The following is a 20,003-nucleotide window of genomic DNA, read 5'->3' on the forward strand; positions in this document are numbered from 1 at the left end:
CCAAGAAGGAAATTTACATCTTCATATTTGCTTGTAATCATCATTGCTATTGCACACTTGTATTTTTTCCCGTTATGGCCGGAGTTGGCAAACCTGCAATGGGTGGACTATTGGAAAGACAAATGGTAGGGAGTGTGGGTGCATAGGCAGTGAGCAACAGTTTATAGCAGGTGCAAAGGGGCTTGGTGGAGAGTTGGCATAGTAGGTGAGACACGTGGTAGAGCCAACCATTGCTCTTGCGTGATTGTGATGACTCGTTGCACAGTTCTCTCTCCAGTTCTGCTTTACAACTCTCTTTTGCACTAGAAGGCAAGCTAGTACTGAGGTTGCTCTTGGGTGCCTCGTGAAGGCTTTGACTACATAGCTCTCTCTCTCTCTCTCTCTCTCTCTCTCTCTCTCTCTCTCTCTCTCTCTCTCTCTCTCTCTCTCTCTCTCTCTCTCTCTCTCTCTCTCTCTCTCTCTCCACAATCTGACATGACATAGAGAACGTTATTGAGAATTTGAGGTCCATAATTTAGAATTCTTCTTCAAATGAGTCTAATTCAATGCTCTAAAACTAGAGCTACACCTTGCAACTATTCTCTGTCAGCTCTAGTAGCCGATGAGGTTTAAGTTGTGATATCATCTCTTTATGATTCACCTTTCTCAACCACTTCTCTTGAGGATGGTAGAGTGCTTTCCTCCAAATCGGATATTCGATCCTCCAAATCCATATAAGCCTTGTTTACCCTAGTCAACGATGAACGAATGGATGGCCATCGTCAATCTCAGACTGGCCAATCGCTTTGTGGTAAGTATAGAGAATAGACAGGATTTGTTAAACTCATTGCCAACATCCACTTTAGACCTGCTAGTCAAGAATGTGCCAATAGTGGTGCATGGCACGTAGCATAAGATGCTAGGTAGATTTTGAGTGCGTGCCTAGGGTCAGAGGTCCTCTTGGGGCCATGCAAAAAGTGATGGATCGATAGCACTTCAAGGAAAGTTGGTCATGTAATGAAAATGGAAAATCACTTATTTATTGCAGGTGACACATGGCAAAAGCTAAGGGCTATGCAAAAGGATATCACATTTATGGAAATTTCACTATTTAAGTGCTCTTTATGAGCTATGGACATTCATGTCCGGTTGAACAGTATGTATTTGTTTTGAGCATTCAAGAAATCTATAAATCAGTACGTGCAAGAGGAAAATGCACCGGGGAAGATTGCACCTAGTGACTGTGTTACTCTTCTCTCCTCTCCTCTCTCCTCTCTCCTCTCACCTAGTGACTATGTTACTCTTCTCTCCTCTCTCCTCTCTCGCCGTGCCGGTGTAGCACTCCGTTCTAAGAGGTGCATTAGCCCGTGCTCGATATTGGTGCACATGATATCCACTAGGTTTCTCTGTGCTCCCGTTTGTAGCACTCGTATCAGAGCACAGAACCGCTCCTAGTGGCACATGGATCACGGAAACATGGATCTCTATACACAACTGACATGAAGATAAGTTTTTCCTATCATGATTATCTATAATTATATTTCATGACTCTTTTCTTTCAAGATATAAAGAGACCTTTCTTGTTATTGAGGGCATTCATGCAAGTATTGAGTAGTTCGTGCATAGAGGTTGAATTGAGCCTATGTGTATGATTTGAGAAGTCGACATAGGCTATCGTTAGAGAAGAATATATTCATGGTATCATGTCCATATTGAAGGTACAATACTTAGATAGGGGGATATATGCTTAAGATGAGAATTCTCATAACAAGAAGAACTTGGAGATGTCTTTTTTGCATAGCTGTATAGAGAAGAAGAAGAGGAAAGTCAATTTCCTCCGTACATTCATGTTCAAAGGAGTCAGAGAAGTTGAATTGCATGAGAATCAAAGAAATTTTAATACCCTAGGAATAGAGACCTTGAAGATCTGACCGAGGTATAAAACCCAAGATCTTGACCGTGAAACACAACCCCATTAGACTTTAAAGTCCTCAAAATAAACCCATGTATTTTCCAATGAACATGACAACACACAATAAACAAAAATGAACCTACAGCACGAATGAGAGTGTACGATAAACCAAAATGACACCATGGATGACCACAATGACAGGTAGTTTTCCAAAATCAAACAGCAGAAATTGTTCATGTCGGTTGTTCCTTGACAACCATCGGACGATAGAAGAAAGGAACTGGTGGGTGCTTAGGGCGGCTCGGATAGGAGATGAAGGGGAGAGGGAAGGCCTATCTAATTGAGTGTCTTCCAAAAACCTCCTGAGCCCGACCTTAGCCATGCAACTCGGTTGCCAGCCACCTTCCCTACCCCACCCCACTCTTCGTGGTGAACGCTCGCAACCATCATTGAGCTACCAACATTATCTGTGGGGGGGCTCTAACTGCCATGCTCCATTCATTTTTCTTGTCCCCTCACACCATCGTGCATCCAACCTTTTGCATGTCATTCAACTACACTAGCCCACCACTATTGTGTTATGCATGGTGCCAACCAGCAGACCTCATCTCACCCTCGCATGCAACCACCATTTTTGGCGCTTTACAACTACACCACCCAGTGCTCACACTTTGGTGTGTACACTTGTTTGCAGTAATATCTTACCACCCCATCTATCACCGCTACAATGTGGGTCATCCAAATGCATGCAGACGGATGCCACCCAATTGCACCATTCCTTTTTAATTAAAATCACATTATTTTCCTCCACCCCTTTCCCGACTTGCTCACCAACAAATTGTCTTTCACTCTCTCTTTGGTGGTATACCATCCACCATCTCTCTCTCTCTCTCTCTCTCTCTCTCTCTCTCTCTCTCTCTCTCTCTCTCTCTCTCTCTCTCTCTCTCTCTCTCTCTCTCTCTCTCTCTCTCTCTCTCTACCGATGCCATGCACCAGGTGGTTGCCTAATCTCTTTGCTACTCACACCATACAAAGGGAAGCTGCCTACTCTTGCATGCAGCTATCCATTCCCTCATGCTTGCTAATAGCCTATCATTTGCAAAAGATAGATGCAATTGTTATGCAATAGATAATTGTCAGCCAAATGGATGATGGAAGTAGTGGAATAGGGATGGAGAATGAAAAACTTTTGTAGTCGACGATAGAATCAAGGTAGACAAGGATGAGATTTTCAGTATTGTGGCTACAAAAGGATGTAGCGGCAAAGGTGGAGCATGTCTAGATGATCGGAGATAAAGGATCCAATGAGGGATTTTACCTCATGTAGTAGGGGTTGATTTTTCACCTCCTACAAATTTGTAGGATATACCTACAGACCATCCAAAAACTCTCTCTCACATTAATATACTTATTTCTCTCTATCACTCGACCATCACTCCCTCAGGCTCTCACTCAAACCTTTCTCTCTCCATCTCTCAATTGGCCAAAGTCCTCCAAACACCTATTCTCTTTGTCTCTCTCTCATTCATATAGAGCCTCTCTCCTCTTAGCATTGATCCGCATAGGCCGACCATGAGTAAGTGCGGTTGAATGAGAAGAAACAAGAAAGGAAAATAGTTTTTGATCACCATGGGAAACCTCTTACAAATGAGGCAATAGAGAATCATGCAGCTCAAGTGGGAATCAGCCATTAGACAGTTACATATAGGTGCTTCTTGGTGCTCATAGCTTCTTGGCATGCCCAAACCATAGCTTCTTTATCTCTAATGATAAGCAAGACAACGAACCTACATGTTCCAAGTCAATTTCTAACCACCCCTTTGATGAGCGCGTGTAGCGCGTACGGAGTGTGTGCAAGAGAGGGGAAGAAGAGAAATGGGGAAGGGGGAGATGCACAGGCAGCCACTGTGTGGGTTAGTGGAGAAGAAAGAGAAGAGTCAACTCTACCTCTTTTTCTCCCTATTTGATTAGGTGAGAATCAAGTGTACAGGAGTGGTTTCCCACGGCCACCTGGCCTACACCCCAACAACCTCCCACTTGAAGGTCATGGTGGCCAATAGTGGCATTAGTATATTTAGGCTATACAAAACTGATGAAGCATTGCCGAGGCTTCATCCTACACCCATAAGTTCTATACAATGTGTAAATCGCTCCGAGGCTATGCTCTTTGTGAGAGCATCTGCGGGGTTGTCGTTAGTGTGAACCTTGACAAGCTCGATACGCTTGCCAGCCAATGCATCTCGTATGACATGGTATCTGACCTCTATGTGTTTCGACTTTGAGTGAAACACTAGATTCTTTGCCAAAGCAATGGCACTCTGACTATCACAATGTAGTACTGGAACCTCGTGAATGCCCAAGTCTCCCACTAGACGAGTCAACCATATGGCTTCCTTGCTGGCGTCAGATGCAGCAACATATTTTGCCTCAGTGGTAGATGAAGACGTGCAATCTTGGAGACACGATCTCCAAGAGATAGCTGCTCCAGCAAACATGAACACATAGCCAGATGTGGATCTTCTACGATCCACGCAACCCGCATAATCCGCATCCGTGTAACCTACAATAGATACATCACTATTTTCGAAGCATAAACACTTGCTAGCTGTACCTTTCAAATATTTGAGGATTTTCTTCACTGCTTCCCAATGCTTCTTGCCAGGGTTTGCCATGTACCTACTAACCACTCCCACTACATGTGCAATGTCTGGTCTTGTGGCTACCATAGCGTACATCAAACTGCCAACTGCTGAAGAATATGGTACTTTCACCATTTCCTCTTTCTCAGTCACTGTCTTGGGAGAGTCTTCCTTGCTAAGTTTGGAGTATGCTTGCACTGGGGTACTCAATGACTTCCCCCCCCTGCATACTAAAACGTTGCAAGACTTTGTGAATGTACTTTTCTTGAGATAATTCAAGAATTCCACGTTGCCTGTCTCTCTTGATGTGCATACCAAGAAAGTGATTGGCATCTTCCAAATCCTTCATGGAAAACTGAGTGCTTAGCATCTTTTTCAACTGATTGATTTCATCAATTGATTTGCCTTCGATAAGCATATCATCTACATACAAGATTAAGATGATTAAAGAACCATCGTTCAACCTTTTGGTGTATAAGCATTGATCCTCTTGACTTCTAATGTAACCCTGAGACTGCATGAATTTGTCGAATTTTTGATACCATTGCCTGGAACCTTGCTTGAGGCCATATAGTGCCTTTTTAAGTCTACAAACCAATTCTGTCCTCGTTGGTTTTTGGGTTTCACATACGAATCCCTGTGGTTGTTTCATGTAGACATCTTCATCTAGATCCCCGTGAAGAAATGCTGTGTTCACATCCATTTAGACAAGTTCCATGTCATGGATAGCAACCAAGCCAAGCACGGTGCGAAGTGTAGTCATCTTGACTATTGGAGAGAAAATCTCATCAAAATCCACACCTTTTTGCTGCTTGAAACCCTTGGCAACTAGACGAGCCTTGTATCTAGGCTCGGGATCTTCCGTTGTATGCTTCTTCTGGTATACCCACTTGCAAGGTAAAGCATTTTTGCCTTTTGGTAATTCAACCAAATCCCATGTCTCATTAGCCACAATCGAATTGTATTCTGATTGCATAGCCTGCTCCCACTTAACACTATCCTCCATTTGTATAGCTTCTTTGTAGCAGGTTGGCTCTCCACTGTCAGTGACCAAAATGTGGTGTATACTCGGCTCAAACCGCTCGGGCGCACGTGATACTCTCTCAGAGCGTCTGAGTGCCTGACTGCTGGATTCTGCTCTCTCCGGAGCAATAGTAGTATCTTGCACTTGAGGAGTAGGTGCGACACTACTGAACTGAGTTGGTTCGGAGTCTACATCCTCAAAACGAACTCGTCTGTACTCAACATCTTTGATGGGCTTCTTGTGCATTTTTGATTCATTGAAAATTACATGTGAGCTACGAATGACTTTGTTTGATTCTGGGTGCCAGAGACGATATCCCATCTCTCCGTTTGCACCATAGCCTATAAAGATGCATTTGTGTGATCTGGGATCTAACTTCCGACGAAGTTCTTTGGGCACATATGCATATGCTTCACATCCAAATACACGTAAATGCTCATAGCTTGGCCTTTTGCCGGTCCATAATTCCTTTGGAATTTTGAAATTCAAAGGAGAACTAGGTGACCTGTTGATGATGTGCACTGCTGTCAGAACAGCTTCCCCCCAAAATTCGGGAGTAAGCTTCGCCATAGACATCATAGAGACAACTCGCTCTTGAATCGTACGATTCATTCTTTCAGCTATCCCATTTTGTGCAGGTGTGTATGGAGCAATAAACTGCCACCGAATGCCTCTTCTATTGCAAAAATCCTTGAACTCTGTGGAGACGTATTCTCCACCATTGTCCGTGCGAAAAGCTTTGAGCTTTGTTCCTGATTGGTTCTCAACCATGGCGAGGAATTTTTGGAATGTCGAAAAAACTTCTTCCTTACGCTTAAGGAGATACACCCACACCTTTCTGGTAGAATCATCTATGAACGTGAGAAAGTAGTTCGCCCCCCCTAGAGTTTTATGTGGCATTGGACCACACAAGTCACTGTGCACCAAGTCTAGAGGTTCGCATAGTTTCTTATTCAATGGCAAAGATGTCAATCTAGTCTGTTTGCCATACAGACAATGCTCACACAATGGAAAGTCCGTGTAATCTAACACAGGTAAGTAGCCAAAACGCTGAAGTGTTTTCATTCCCTTTTGGCTAATATGCCCTAGCCGGCTATGCCACAACTCAAGAGACGGCAGCTCAGGAACATAGATAGAGTGTTCATCGACACTCGAAACAAACAAAGAGTACAGGGATCCGTTTTTATTGCCTTTCATCATGATAAGGTTTTTCTTGCGGATCATCCAAGAACGATTACCAAAAACTGTAGTGTAGCCAATGTCATCCAATTGCCCTATAGAAAGCAAGCTTTTCGTAAGCTTGGGCACATGTCTGACATTCTGTAGCACAAAAGTAGTGCCATTATGCATCTGAAGTTTCACATCACCAATGCCAATAATGTCAAGCTCATAGGAATTACCAAGCTTGACAATTCCATGCATGGATGTATAAGAGGAAAACCACTCTCTATGCGGTGTGACATGAAAACTTGCACCAGAATCAAGGATCCAATTCTGTGCATAACCCTCATCCTGTGCAACCAAAGCATCTGGAGTAAGATCTGAAGTGAAAATGAGAACATATGAGGCATCTGTTGTCACCTCGGCATGAATCTCTGTGGGCATAATGAGCATCACTGGAGGAGGAGCATCCTCTACTGCAGTGGTAGGCATGGGAGACTCAACAATGTTGAGCTCCTCAATTTTTACTATACTTTTGCCTTTGCCAGAATTATCCTTTTGCATGTTTTTCTGATCTCTTAGGAAACTGCGACAATCATTTTTGTAATGACCCTTCTTGTGGCAATAATAACACTCGACATTTTTGGCATTGCGGTCTCTACTTTGGTTCCTGTGTCTGCTAGGACTACGAGGATTCCGCTCTCTACTTTTTCTTTTGTATTTGTTCCTGTCACGGCCTCTTGGCTTTGTTGAACTGCCAGCCATATATGCATCTCCATGACTAGCATTGTCGAGAGATTTACGACGAATCTCTTCAGTGAGCAACGCATCTGTGACAGCAGCTAGATGGGCCAAAGAGGTGGCGTTTACTTCATCATCATGAGCACCATGCAGGTGTGCAGGCTGACAAGTGTGTAGACCGACAGAAGCAGCATGAGCAGGTTCAAGAAATGCTCGTGTGGGTTGAAGGAGAGCCTCTGGTTTAGCATCACGGCTAGTAGAAACTTCAAATGGAGAGGCCGCAAGAGGGGCTGCGTGCGTTGATGGCGTAGCATCTGGGTTAGAAGTGCCAGACAGGGGAACGACTGAGATGGGTTGAAGCATAGTAGGATCTGCAGTACCGGGTTCACAAGGAAAGCACCATATGCAAGGGGTCGGCTTCTTGTGGATTTACCCACAGCAAGAGCTTTAGCATCAAGTGTGGCGCTGGGATCTGCGAGCACAAAGCTAGGAGGAACATCATTGGGGTGTGCAGCATCATGTGCGGCATCGATTTTGGTGAAAACCTCTTCTTCTGCAGGGTGAGCGGCAATCATGGCCACAACAGGGTCGTCTAATAGCAAATGCATCAAGGGCAGCCGGAAGGGTTGCATCTACAAGGAAGGCAGCATCAAAGTCTTTTGCAGTAGTGTCTTCGGACTCCAATTGCCCAAGGAAGGTATCGATGATGGTTGCATCACCATCACAATCAACATCTGCACCCTAGGATGAGCAAGGTAGGGGTGCGCCAGACTTGTCTCCATCGGCAGACAAGTCTGGAACCTTAACCACCAAAGCAGCATGGCTAGAGAGGAGGGTTTCAATGATGGTAGCGGCACCATCAACATCAGTTCCAAGAGTGTGGTAGGCTGGATGGGTTGCGCCTGCATGGAGGAGCCCGACGAGAGCATGCAAACCAGGCGTTAGGTGGTGGTATGACGACCCTTGAAGTTGGGGCTACTCCTTGTGCGGAGACTGCTGAGGCAGTGTCGGGAAATCCGCAGAATGTTGGGCGTTAAAAGTGCCCACCATCAGCAAGTGCATGACCGTTGAGTTGGGCAAGAGAATCTTGACGAAGTGGTCTATGCATCGTGCATAGTTGACGAAGAATGGATGCGTTCTTGGCAGCCTCGGGTGCAAGGTGATGAGTGTTTGTTTTTGGATTGTCCCGCCTACGAGGATTGAGGGTAGTCAAGGGTTTTGGGCTGAAGCTACATCTATGCAAGCGTCCTTTGTAGTAGGTGTATACTGAACCGCTGGCTTCAAGAGGCCGCCTAGCTGTGCTGGTTTGAACCAGGATCATGAAAGCGGAAGGAGCAGTGGGTAAATGACCCAAGGCGGGGTGCTCGGCAGTAGAAGAGATCGCCGAGGTTTGCTCAGTGTGAGCAACTAGATGAGACAAAGAGGTGGCGTTTACTTCATCATCATGAGCACCATGCAGGTGTGCAGGCTGACAAGTGTGTAGGCCAGTAGCAGCAGCTTGAGCAGGTTCAAGAAATGCTCGTGTGGGTTGAAGGAGAGCTTCTGGTTTAGCATCACGGCCAGTAGAAGCTTCAAATGGAGAGGCCGCAAGAGGGGCTGGGTGCTTTGATGGCGTAGCATCTGGGCTAGCAGTGCCAGAGAGGGGAAGGGTTGAGATGGGTTGAAGCATAGTAGGATCTGCAATACCGGGTTCACAAGGAAAGCACCATATGCAAGGGGTCGGCTTCTTGTGGATTTACCCACAACAAGAGCTTTAGCATCAAGTGTGGCGCTGGCATCTGCGAGCGCAAAGCTAGGAGGAACATCATTGGGGTGTGCAGCATCATGTGCGGCAGTGATTTTGGTAAAAACCTCTTCTTCTGCAGGGTGAGCGGCAATCATGGCCACAACAGGGTCATCCATAGCAGGTGCATCAAGGGCAGCTGGAAGGGTTGCATCTGCAAGGAAGGAAGCATCAGAGTCTTCTCCAGTAGTGTCTTCGGACTCCAATTGCCCAAGGAAGGTATCGATGATGGTTGCATCACCATCACAATCAACATCTGCGCCCTGGGATGAGCAAGGCAGGTGCGCCAGACTTGTCTATGTTGGCAGACAAGTCTGGAACCTTAACCACCAAAGTAGCATGGCTAGAGAGAAGGGTTTCAATGATGGTATCGGCACCATCAGCATCAGCGCCAAGAGTGTGGTAGGTTGGGTGGGTTGCGCCTGCATGGAGGAGCCCGGCGAGAGCTTGCGAACCAGGCGTCGGGTGGTGGTATAACGAGACTTGAAGTTGGGGCTACGCCTTGTGCGGAGACTGTTGAGGCAGTGTCAAGAAAGCCACAGAATGTTGGGTGTGAAAAGTGCCCACCGTCAGTAAGTGCATGACCATTGAGTTCAACAAGAGAATCCTGACGAAGTGGTCTATGCATCGTGTGTAGTTGACGGAGAATGGATGCATTCTTGGCAGCATCGGGTGCAAGGTGATGAGTGTTTGTTTTTGGATTGTCCCACCTGCAAGGATTGAGGGTATTCAAGGGTTTCGGGCTGAAGCTACATCTATGAAAGAGTCCTTTGTAGTACAGGTGTATACTGAACCGCTGGCTTCAAGAGGCCGCCTGGCTGTGCTGGTTTGAACTAAGATCATGAAAGCGATAGGAGCAATGGGTGAATGACCCAAGGCGGGGTGCTTGGTAGTAGAAGAGATCGCCGAGGTTTTCTCAGTGTGAGCATCTAGATGAGCCAAAGAGGTGGTGTTTACTTCATCATCATGAGCACCATGCAGGTGTGCAGGCTGATAGGTGTGTAGGCCGGCAGCAGCAGCATGAGCAGGTTCAAGGAATACTCATCACGGCCAGTAGAAGCATCAAATGGAGAGGCCGCAAGAGGGGTTGGGTGCATTGATGGTGTAGCGTCTGGGCTAGTAGTGCCAGAGAGGGGAGGGGCTAAGATGGGTTGAAGCACATTAGGATCTCTAGTAACCGGGTTCACAAGGAAAGCACCATATGCAAGGGGTCGGCTTCTTGTCGATTTACCCATAGCAAGAGATTTAGCATCGTTGTGGCGCTGGCATTTGCGAGTGCAAAGCTAGGAGGAACATCATTGGGGTGTGCAGCATCATGTGCGGCAGCGATTTCAGTGAAAACCTCTTCTTCTGTAGGGTGAGCGGCAATCATGGCCGCAACATGGTTGTCTACAGCAGGTGCATAAAGGGCAGCCGGAAGGGTTGCATCTGCAAGGGAGGCAACATCAAAGTCTTCTGCAGTAGTGTCTTCGGCCTCCAAGTGCCCTAGGAAGGTATCGATGATGGTTGCATCACCATCACAATTAGCATCTGCACCCTGGGATGAGCAAGGCAGGGGTACTCCAGGCTTGTTTGTGTCAGCAGCAGCAGGATGTGGTTGGGGAACCTTAACCACCCTAGCAGCATGACTCGAGAGGAGGGTTTTGATGATGGTAGAGGCACCATCAGCATCATCGTCAAGAGTGTCGTAGGCTGGGTGTGTTGCGCCTGCATGGAGGAGCCCGGCCAGAGCTTGCGAACCAGGCGTCGGGTGGTGCTATGACAAGCCTTGAAGTTGGGGTTGTGCCTTGTGCGGAGACTGCTGAGCAGTGCCGAGAAAGCCAAAAAATGTTGGGCGTTAAAAGTGCCCTGTGTTGCTCCACTGCAGGTATGGAATCCTTGCCTCAGGGCAGCCCGGAGAAACGCGAGGACGTTCAATGCCCAGAGTAACAGCAACACATACCTCATGAGTGCACCTACCTCATCCCAAAACCAATACACCTCATCCTAAAACACTGTCGTGCTCTGTCCATTGCCACACACATGCACATATCCATAGTCATCTATTGCTCTAAAGCCAGTCCAAGCAACCAGCCAGATGAAGTTGCTCGACTGCCATTTCTGCATTCTCGAGGTATACGTTGCCTCGCTGCCTTGCGGGCTGTGATTCCTTCTTAGCCCATATCTTTTAACCACCATAAGCACAAGCATGATCGCTCGCCAGGTAATCCATTTGTCATATTCAACTTCGCATTCCATGGTCATGGACCGAGCCCAAGCCACTCGCCAAACGAACCAACTCGAATGAAACGCAGCCTAGCACTCATCGGAACTTGCGTCCTCACAATATGGTTCATGCAAAAACCATCGAAAATTCTGCCACCCTTTTCATTACATCGTCCGGTCGTAGTGATCTGGTCTCTACTATGCTGGTGGCTATTCTCATGCGCACTCTTGTTGTGCTCCCGCTTGGTGAACCTCTTTGACGAGGGGGAACCCATCCACCAATTGCCCTCAACATCCAACTAAACTCTCTCTGGCCTATTTGAAACATTAGCCCTTGACTGTCCCAGGTATGCTCAAGCATCCCATTCAACTGCATTCCCTCTTGGTTAGGTGCATATTTATGTCTGGCATGTTTGGCACTCGTGGGCTGCTCAGCTATCCCACACTTTGCTTCTTCACAATTGAGCACGCCACGAAACCCTGTCACCTCTCGAGTCTCCTAACAGTCCCCGCCCCAGCAGTCTTCAAGATTTACCTCTGCCTCGCAAGCCAACAACTCCCCATCACACGGGGCATGACCAACACCGCATCCGGCTTCATGCATCAGTCCTTTCTCATCATAGCCATCGACATTGATGGGAAACATTACACCCAGCTTCCTCACCCATTTCTTCCTCTTCATATCTACTCACACCCAAGTCTCATAAGAACATGAGCAGAGCAACTCCATCCCCCATCCAAGAAGCAAGAACAATTGAGTGATCAATGTAGAAGTCACTGTATATGAGACTAAAATGGATGTCCTAATGCTATCTACTTTATTTTATAGAAAAACTAATGCAACACACATAAATATACAAACTCCAAATGATGGAAAGGTATCCCTCCAACATTGGAGGTAAAAAAGGTGACCGGAGAATGGCACATTCCGTATGGTTTATAAAACTTGGGTGAGGACGGTGCCACCTCCCCACCATACTTGCGTATGATTTTTCCTTTTTTTTATGAGCACCGGCATGCGAGCACGTACTGCATTTCCTGCATCATTGAAAAACCAAACCACGATTAAGAAACTCTAATGGATAGGATGTTTCATATTGTAATTAATGCTTTCAGATCCCAAGCATGGTGATGGACAAACTCATTCAGAAAAGAAAGAGGCATTAAGTAGCAAAACAACGAACAAGAAAAAAGAGGAAAGAGAGTCTGAGTGCAAATGCAAGTTCGTGGACTGGAATCGACATTCTATCATGATGTTGGCAAGATCAGTGCATCGCTGCATCCAAAAAATCTACAATTTGTGCCGGTTGCGGAACTTCCACATTCTCAAAACCTCACCTCGGAAAGAAAATACTAGACAATGCCCGTGTTAGTCTAGCTAGCATGACATTCTTGAACGCTGCCGAGAAGGAAGAAGTATCGATACATTGGTCATGTTGCTCCAGCTGCGACAGAGACGTCAGGACCAAAAGCAAATTGACATTTCTTTAAACGTCATAAGCTCTGCGAACGCTGTAGCATATGACATACTTGAAAAAAGATCCTTGCTTGATGACCCTTTGATCTGTTGGACAAAAGAAGCAAATATCTAGCAACTGTCAAAGCAGCCCATGTCCTCGCGCTTATCAGACATTTTGGCCTACAACTTACTCCATAATCCAGTTATCAAGATGTATAAGACTGTGTCTGAGCAACCCCACAAAAAAACCACTTTGTGTGTGCTGACACCGGACGTGTTACGTCAATCATAACAAGCCACTAAGAAACGGAGCCTTTTGCATTGATGGAGGAAGCAGAAGTGCAATGTGAGATGAGCATTCTTGAAATACGTATGCCACCTCAAGAAGAAGGGCCTATACCAGAACATACTCTCACAAATTTGGCTCAATAAAGCTCTGTGAGGGCTCAGGCCTCATTGAGCGTATGACTATCCTTCAGGTACAATGGGATGCCTGCTAGCCACTTAGAGGCCAAAGACGTGACAATAGAAAAGCTGTGTTCCCCTTTTTTATTCCCGTTTGAGCGCGGAAACTACGAAGGAGACAACCAATTTAGTGACTACATCAGGATGAGGATCAACATATTGTTCTCCATGTATACCTTGTACAAGCCATACCTACTCATCATGTACCAACTCAAGAGAGCAATCATGATTTCCAATTCAAACACAACGATGTTGCAGCGTGACATAGACGCGTATAAGAGGAAGCACAAGAATGCATCCAACCAAGATGCAGTAAGAAACATTATAAGATACAAGCTTCCGTCGACAATGCCTGGCACTCCATCATGGCATCAAAATAACCTCAAAGATCTCATCACAATGGTTGACTTGTGGGGCCTACCCGATCGGTTTCTGACATTTACAGCGGACGAAGTCACAGAAAGCAGGTGGAATGAAATTACAGTAATAAAAAATATCGCTCATTCATTCAATGGAAGCTACACATGGAAAGATTGTCCTGTCGAGTGTGCCGTGTTGTTCCACGAGCATCTGCATGTCTTGTTGAACAACCACATTTTTGGGGGGAGCAAAGTCCTAGGCGAAATAGAGCATCATTTTTTAAGGCACGAGATACAAAACCAAGGATAGATGCATGCTTATCTCATTTTGTGGGTTTTCCTAGGCGACGTTGAGTCGGTAGTAGATGAAATAGCAGCATACCTACCTGACCCACAACAGCCTCCTTTGAATTTCTCAAACCATTTACATCACCTTGTCACAAGAAAACAAATTCACAGATGCAAGTCCACCTGCAGGGTAATGGGCCAACACTCTCCATGCAATTACGGATTTCGATTCAGTCTTCAACTATCAACCAAGCCCGTAATGGACCCACAAACATCAAGATCGTTGTACTATCACCCCGGAGATGAACACCGTAACGTAGTTTCCTACCACCAGAGAATCTTGTTGCTGTGGTGAGCGTACATGAACATCCAACGTGTGACCAACTCATCTATATCTCACTACCTACTAAAGTACGCAATGAAGATAGAGCCAATGGGTCCACTGAACCTATCAGAGGAGAGTGCAACGAGGCTCGGCTTGAATGGATTAGACAAGGTCAAGCTCTACGTAATTGCAGCATCGATAATGTCAAGCCAATTTCAGCAACAGAGGCATCACTAAATTGCTTGCAAATTCCGATCATCACAAGAAGCGAAGCTGTGGAATATATCAACTCATCGCCACCTTCACTAAGACAAAGATTTTTATCACAGAGCCAAACAATCGTTATGCACCCAATCGACTTGTAATGTGCAAGTCCACTACAGCTAGAGCAATACACGTTCCGCATGTACCATAAAAATTTCAAGATCGAGAACAACACCACAGGATCTCAGAAGAGCCAGATGTACGATGCATACAACAACTTGGTACTAGAAAATCACTGGCTCGTACGATGCACTGAATACCACCCTGGCCACCAACCGGAGGGCTTCTTCTTCAACATATTGCTACAGAAGGCAACATTTAGAATTGAGCCCGATCTGATCTCGCAAGAAAACCCAATGTCTTGTTACTTTACAGAGTGCAAAATCCGACAGTTAATAAGAGACGAGGAGGACCTCGAGATGTACATCAACAAATACACACAACAAAACATGCTTTTAAATGAGAACACGAGGCACATTGTGAACTTGATCCACCAGAAGCTCTTCCTGAACCACGAGAATCCGATTCATTCAAGCCGTGTAGAGATGAATGATACTAAGGAAACTAGTAGGCATAACATGCTGCAGCTTCTAAAGGAGTTCGCCGATGTCCATAATGCAGCACTCACTCCTCAACAACACAATATATTCGAAGACACATCCACCAGAACATCCGGCCTCCACATTATCACGGGCGTCCCAGGATCCGGAAAGTCATTCCTCATCAAATACATGACGACCAGGTTCGTACAACAGAACAAGATAGTCATATTGACAGCGTCAACTGGTGCAGCTGCATCTCGGCTAAACATTGTCACAAAAACAATGCACTATCAATTCAAGATAACGGCGGGCTCGAATAAACACTATCCAGAATCAATAAATCTAGGGGACAAGAGATTCACATCCATCAAAGAGGCTGATGTTATCATAATGGACAAGATATCAATGCTCACAAGCACAACATTCAACATGGTCGTTCGCCAACTTGTCAATGTCACAAACGTATCAATTCATGATCCATTTTGCAGTAAATTGGTGCTTCTCTTTGGAGACTTCACACAGCTACCGCCCGTCGGTAAGCACCCTGGACCTTTCTATCATGTATGTACAATTACAAAATTGGCACACTTCAAGCATGGCATTATCCACAAGATGACATTCTCAATTCGACATGCAGCGGACCCAATATTCCTCAACTTTCTGCATACAATTAGACAAAGAAAGCCAACCGAACAAGAGATAACAATCACGCTTTCAGAAACTATTGGAAACTATGGACGAATACATCACAATCATTTGCACAAATCACAACGACGCTCGAAGATACAATGATATCATATTGCAAAGGAGTTTTGCAAACGAACAGATAGTCTGAATAGCGTTAAAACAAATGCAGACAACGAGCCACTCTTAGAAAGCTGGGTCAACAACACCTCTTTCAATGAAATACATAACGTCGCTATTGGTGCAAAGTGTATGATCACCTCAAATATCGACTTGAAAATTGGCACTGCAAACGGCGCCACATGCAGGGTCAAGAATATATCCCATGATTGCAACGGTCTAGTAGACGCGATCAGTGTACTCATAGACAACACAAATACCAAAATTACCATTCGGCGTACAAAACACTCTACTAGGGCATTCAACTTCAAATATTACCACAAATATACATTCCCTTTAATACAGCATATGCAATAATGGGTCACAAATTGCAGGGTGCAACAATAGTTGAAAAGACCGTACTCAACTTCAAACAAGTTTTCGCACCAGGCCTTGCGTATGTCATGTTCTCGCAAGTCACCAAAAGAAGACACATAAGGATCCTAGAGCTTCCTACACCACACATGTTTGAGCCTATGAGAGGTTTGCTTTCAGATACTTGAATATGTATAGTGATGTAAAATTGTATAACTCCATTTCATATAAAGTTTGTCCTCACTTGCAGATCATATGATGCATTTCTTAATATCGGCTCTTGTGATACAGTTTTTTAAGAAAACAACTACAACATGGCAGCCCACAAGGCCTGTACATTCCAAAATCTATGTTCCTGAAGATAAACAATACGTTTGAAGGAATAGAAAACTCTTCTCACAACATGCTTATTCTTTGTCCTCACTTGCAGCTATTTGATCTATTCAAAAGTAACGCAACAAGCACTTCATCTGCAACAAACAACGACGGCTCATCAAACTATCCTACCTCCGGCCAGATGAGAATGGCAAATTTAGCAGGGGAGCATCCACACTCATACATAAAACCACGACCACACTACTCGCATGTCCGCAGCTACATCAACTCAACGAAGCAGATATTGAAGCAAAACAGTGACAAACAGGTCAGGTTCGCAACCGGACTGCAGAAAGAAATGCTCAACAAAGTTGAGTTGCAATACAAGGAAACAGTGGGAAGACTACTTGATGGAGAGGCTCTGCAATTGCTACATACGAAGACAAAGGGCATTTCATCGTTTGCCATCGAGATGTTGCACTTTGGCTTCAACATAGAGCTCGACAAACTCCTCGACCTTGACAGGAAAAATGACAACATGATATTAAACAAAATTAGGGTCGAGATGGGACTCGAAGAAAATGAACCAATATTGACAGACAAGCACTTCGATCAAGAGTTATTCAACAAATGCTTCAGAGAAACAACAGACCCGTTGAGAAAAATAAAGAAAACAACAAGTAAACATTGCATCCACTCCTTAAGTATAAGAACTATTTACAGCTAACTGCATTTCTAAATCAGAACACAAATAACACTTACTTATGCAGTGCAAGGATACATCGCAAACATAAATATCGAAATGGAGGATAGTACTCAAGCAACTCAGACGCAGGAGGAGACATCACTGGAAATGCCAGCATCAAAGAGGCAGTGTGACAGACAAGGAAATCAACTACATAGTCTACTCGATAACCTGCACAAAAAATGGAAGAAGATACATAGATGTGACAAAGAACTACGACGCAAGGAGAAAGGCACACACGAGAAAACCACAAAAAAATGAGGAAAGATGTTGCAACATACGAGCCATTTACTGATAATTTTAGGTTCGATGTTTTGCATACAACAAATAGCAAAAGTGTAGCTCTAGCATTAGGAAAAAAGGAGATCATAGCTCAATAAGCAACTTCAACAGAGGGATACAATAATTTGATAGGCCATCCTCCTAATTGTCCAAAGTACTATTTTTGAAGTATCAAAAAAAAATATAGTAGGTAATGTATATTCTCTTTTGACTTATTTCCTTACAACACAAGAATTCATTTTGGTAGTTTCGAGGATCTGTCTGTGCTTTGTTTTCACAGTACTCTCTCTCTCTCTATCTCTCTCTCTCAATCAATTGATCATTTCCAAAAGATAATATGTTATTTTAAATACCAGCTTCTAATTGTTGAGGTACATAATCTCTCTGCTCGCACACTACTCTCTCTCCCTCTCTCTCTCTCTCTCTCTCTCTCTCTCATTGTATGAAGAAAACCTCAATCATTGTCAATACCAAGTTACTCTCATTCTCAGCTTGTTGATTTTTATGTGGTAAGTAATCTCAAAGGGTCATACTAGTTGACCTTCGAGGACGATTATAGAACTATCTATCTATCTATCTATCTCTCTCTCTCTCTCTCTCTCTCTCTCTTTCCTCTATCTCTATATCTCTATTATTCTCTCTCTCTCTCTCTCTCTCTCTCTCTCTCTCTCTCTCATAAGGACCACAATATCTGGGACTAAACTTTATTAATTTTCCCAGAGATAGGTTGCTTCTTTTTGGACGCACTCAAAGAAAAACCTTGTCTCCTTGTTTGAAGATTTGGTCGAATCACTTTTGGTCTACATAATGCTTTTGAGACGATCCTTAGCCGCATGAATATCTTGTCGTATGGCTTTGGTATGGGCTTCCATTTTCTCTAGCATTTTCTTTGAGGCTTCCACCCTTATAGTAGGGTCAAAAAACTTCAATGGTGATATGCATTCATGCCCATATAGAGCATTGAAAGTGATATCCCAATGCGTTTATGAAAAGAGGAGTTATAGGAAAATTCTACCAAAGGAAGAAATTGAATCCACTTACGGGGCTCTCTACTGTAGTAAGCTTGAAAGATATCTTTATTTACTTGGTTATTCACTCTATATACAAAACGGGATGCCACCTACAAGCGGACAACTTTGATAAAACCCCTATATACAACTCATACTAGGGAATATGACCCCCCTTTCTACGCTTATACGACGATCAATGAAAAAAAATATCATACCCCTATCTTACATATAAAATTTATGCCTCACATGATCTAACTGAGTAAAACGAGTCAAAGAGTGTGTAGCATGTGACCTTGAGGGATTCAATATTAGTAATGGGAGGATGCCACATGCGTGCATCCAAATTAGAGAAACCCCCTTATATACGGTATCTAAAATTCCAACATACTCTCCTACATACTGACAAGATATGGACGTTCTCGTAATGAGCCATTTCCCCATATGGATTTTGTATGGAATGTAATGGCCCACTATTTTATGTATACTAGTAACATGACACATGCTTTGCAAAAATACATGTTGAATTGTAAATGATCAAAAGTGTAAATTGTAGTGTGCTTTCATTTGAGAAAACAAACCACCATGAAAAGCAAGAAATAAAATGAATACTAGATTAAAATTAACCAATTGATACAATGTAATTTTTCAAAAGACGAACAACATTTCCTTTGTAAACTGATACAAATCTTAATCTCAAAACAAATGATACTAGCTACCTACTCATCAGTAGGCTTCCCACATGGGATATAAAGCACACATAAAATGGATTGTTCTCTATATAACAAATAACGGTAGGTCAAGAGCAAGGGCATTATGCTGGCGTAATCTAACATTGTGGCAAGCCATCATGCATGGAAACATCATGCAGCTTGAGTGTAAGAAGCCCTGATCATGCCATCCACTTCACCATTGCATTATTCACTGATTAGTTGAAAGCTTATTTGTGAGGTTTGCATACATGTGATGTCGTCGCCTTATGTGAACAATAAGGTGGGAGAAAAGTTTTTGTACCTCTTTTACCAACGAGCTCGTCTGAACCCACCCCGAGACTCCACTCTCTTCCTTCTTTTAATCTTTTGGTGTGCCTTGAAAATTACAAGTATTGAAAAGCTCATGCTTCTTACTGCTAGCAGTTATTATTTGTCAAGAGATTAAAAGGACAAGGATGCAAGAGAGAGAGAGAGAGAGAGAGAGAGAGAGAGAGAGAGAGAGAGAGAGAGAGAGAGAGAGAGACTTTGTGCATGTGGGGAAAGGGATGGGCATTGATTATTGATGTAGACCCACCCCCTCCCTCTTTTGGAGTTTCCCACATGGCTATGGCTCTTAAATTTTAAGCCTTTGTACTAC

At 44.2% G+C, this 20,003-nt stretch overlaps 1 protein-coding gene and 3 pseudogenes across 1 annotated transcript; 1 reads left to right on the top strand and 3 right to left on the bottom strand.

Moving 5' to 3' along the window:
* Positions 1–7,581: 7,581 nt before the first annotated feature.
* LOC147445032 (uncharacterized) lies at positions 7,582–8,088 on the bottom strand. Its single transcript, XM_086527994.1, has one exon. It carries the CDS (start codon positions 8,086–8,088, stop codon positions 7,582–7,584), a length of 507 nt encoding a protein of 168 aa, XP_086384120.1.
* A 799-nt stretch (positions 8,089–8,887) lies between these two features.
* On the bottom strand, positions 8,888–9,393 carry LOC147445033 (uncharacterized; annotated as a pseudogene).
* Positions 9,394–10,192: 799 nt separating this feature from the next.
* On the bottom strand, positions 10,193–10,667 carry LOC147445034 (uncharacterized; annotated as a pseudogene).
* Positions 10,668–16,618: 5,951 nt separating this feature from the next.
* On the top strand, positions 16,619–17,522 carry LOC147445035 (uncharacterized; annotated as a pseudogene).
* The last annotated feature ends 2,481 nt before the right edge of the window (positions 17,523–20,003 follow it).

Source organism: Adiantum capillus-veneris, chromosome 13 (assembly GCF_014529385.1).
Source record: "Adiantum capillus-veneris isolate H3 chromosome 13, ASM1452938v2, whole genome shotgun sequence".
NCBI lineage: Eukaryota > Viridiplantae > Streptophyta > Polypodiopsida > Polypodiales > Pteridaceae > Adiantum > Adiantum capillus-veneris.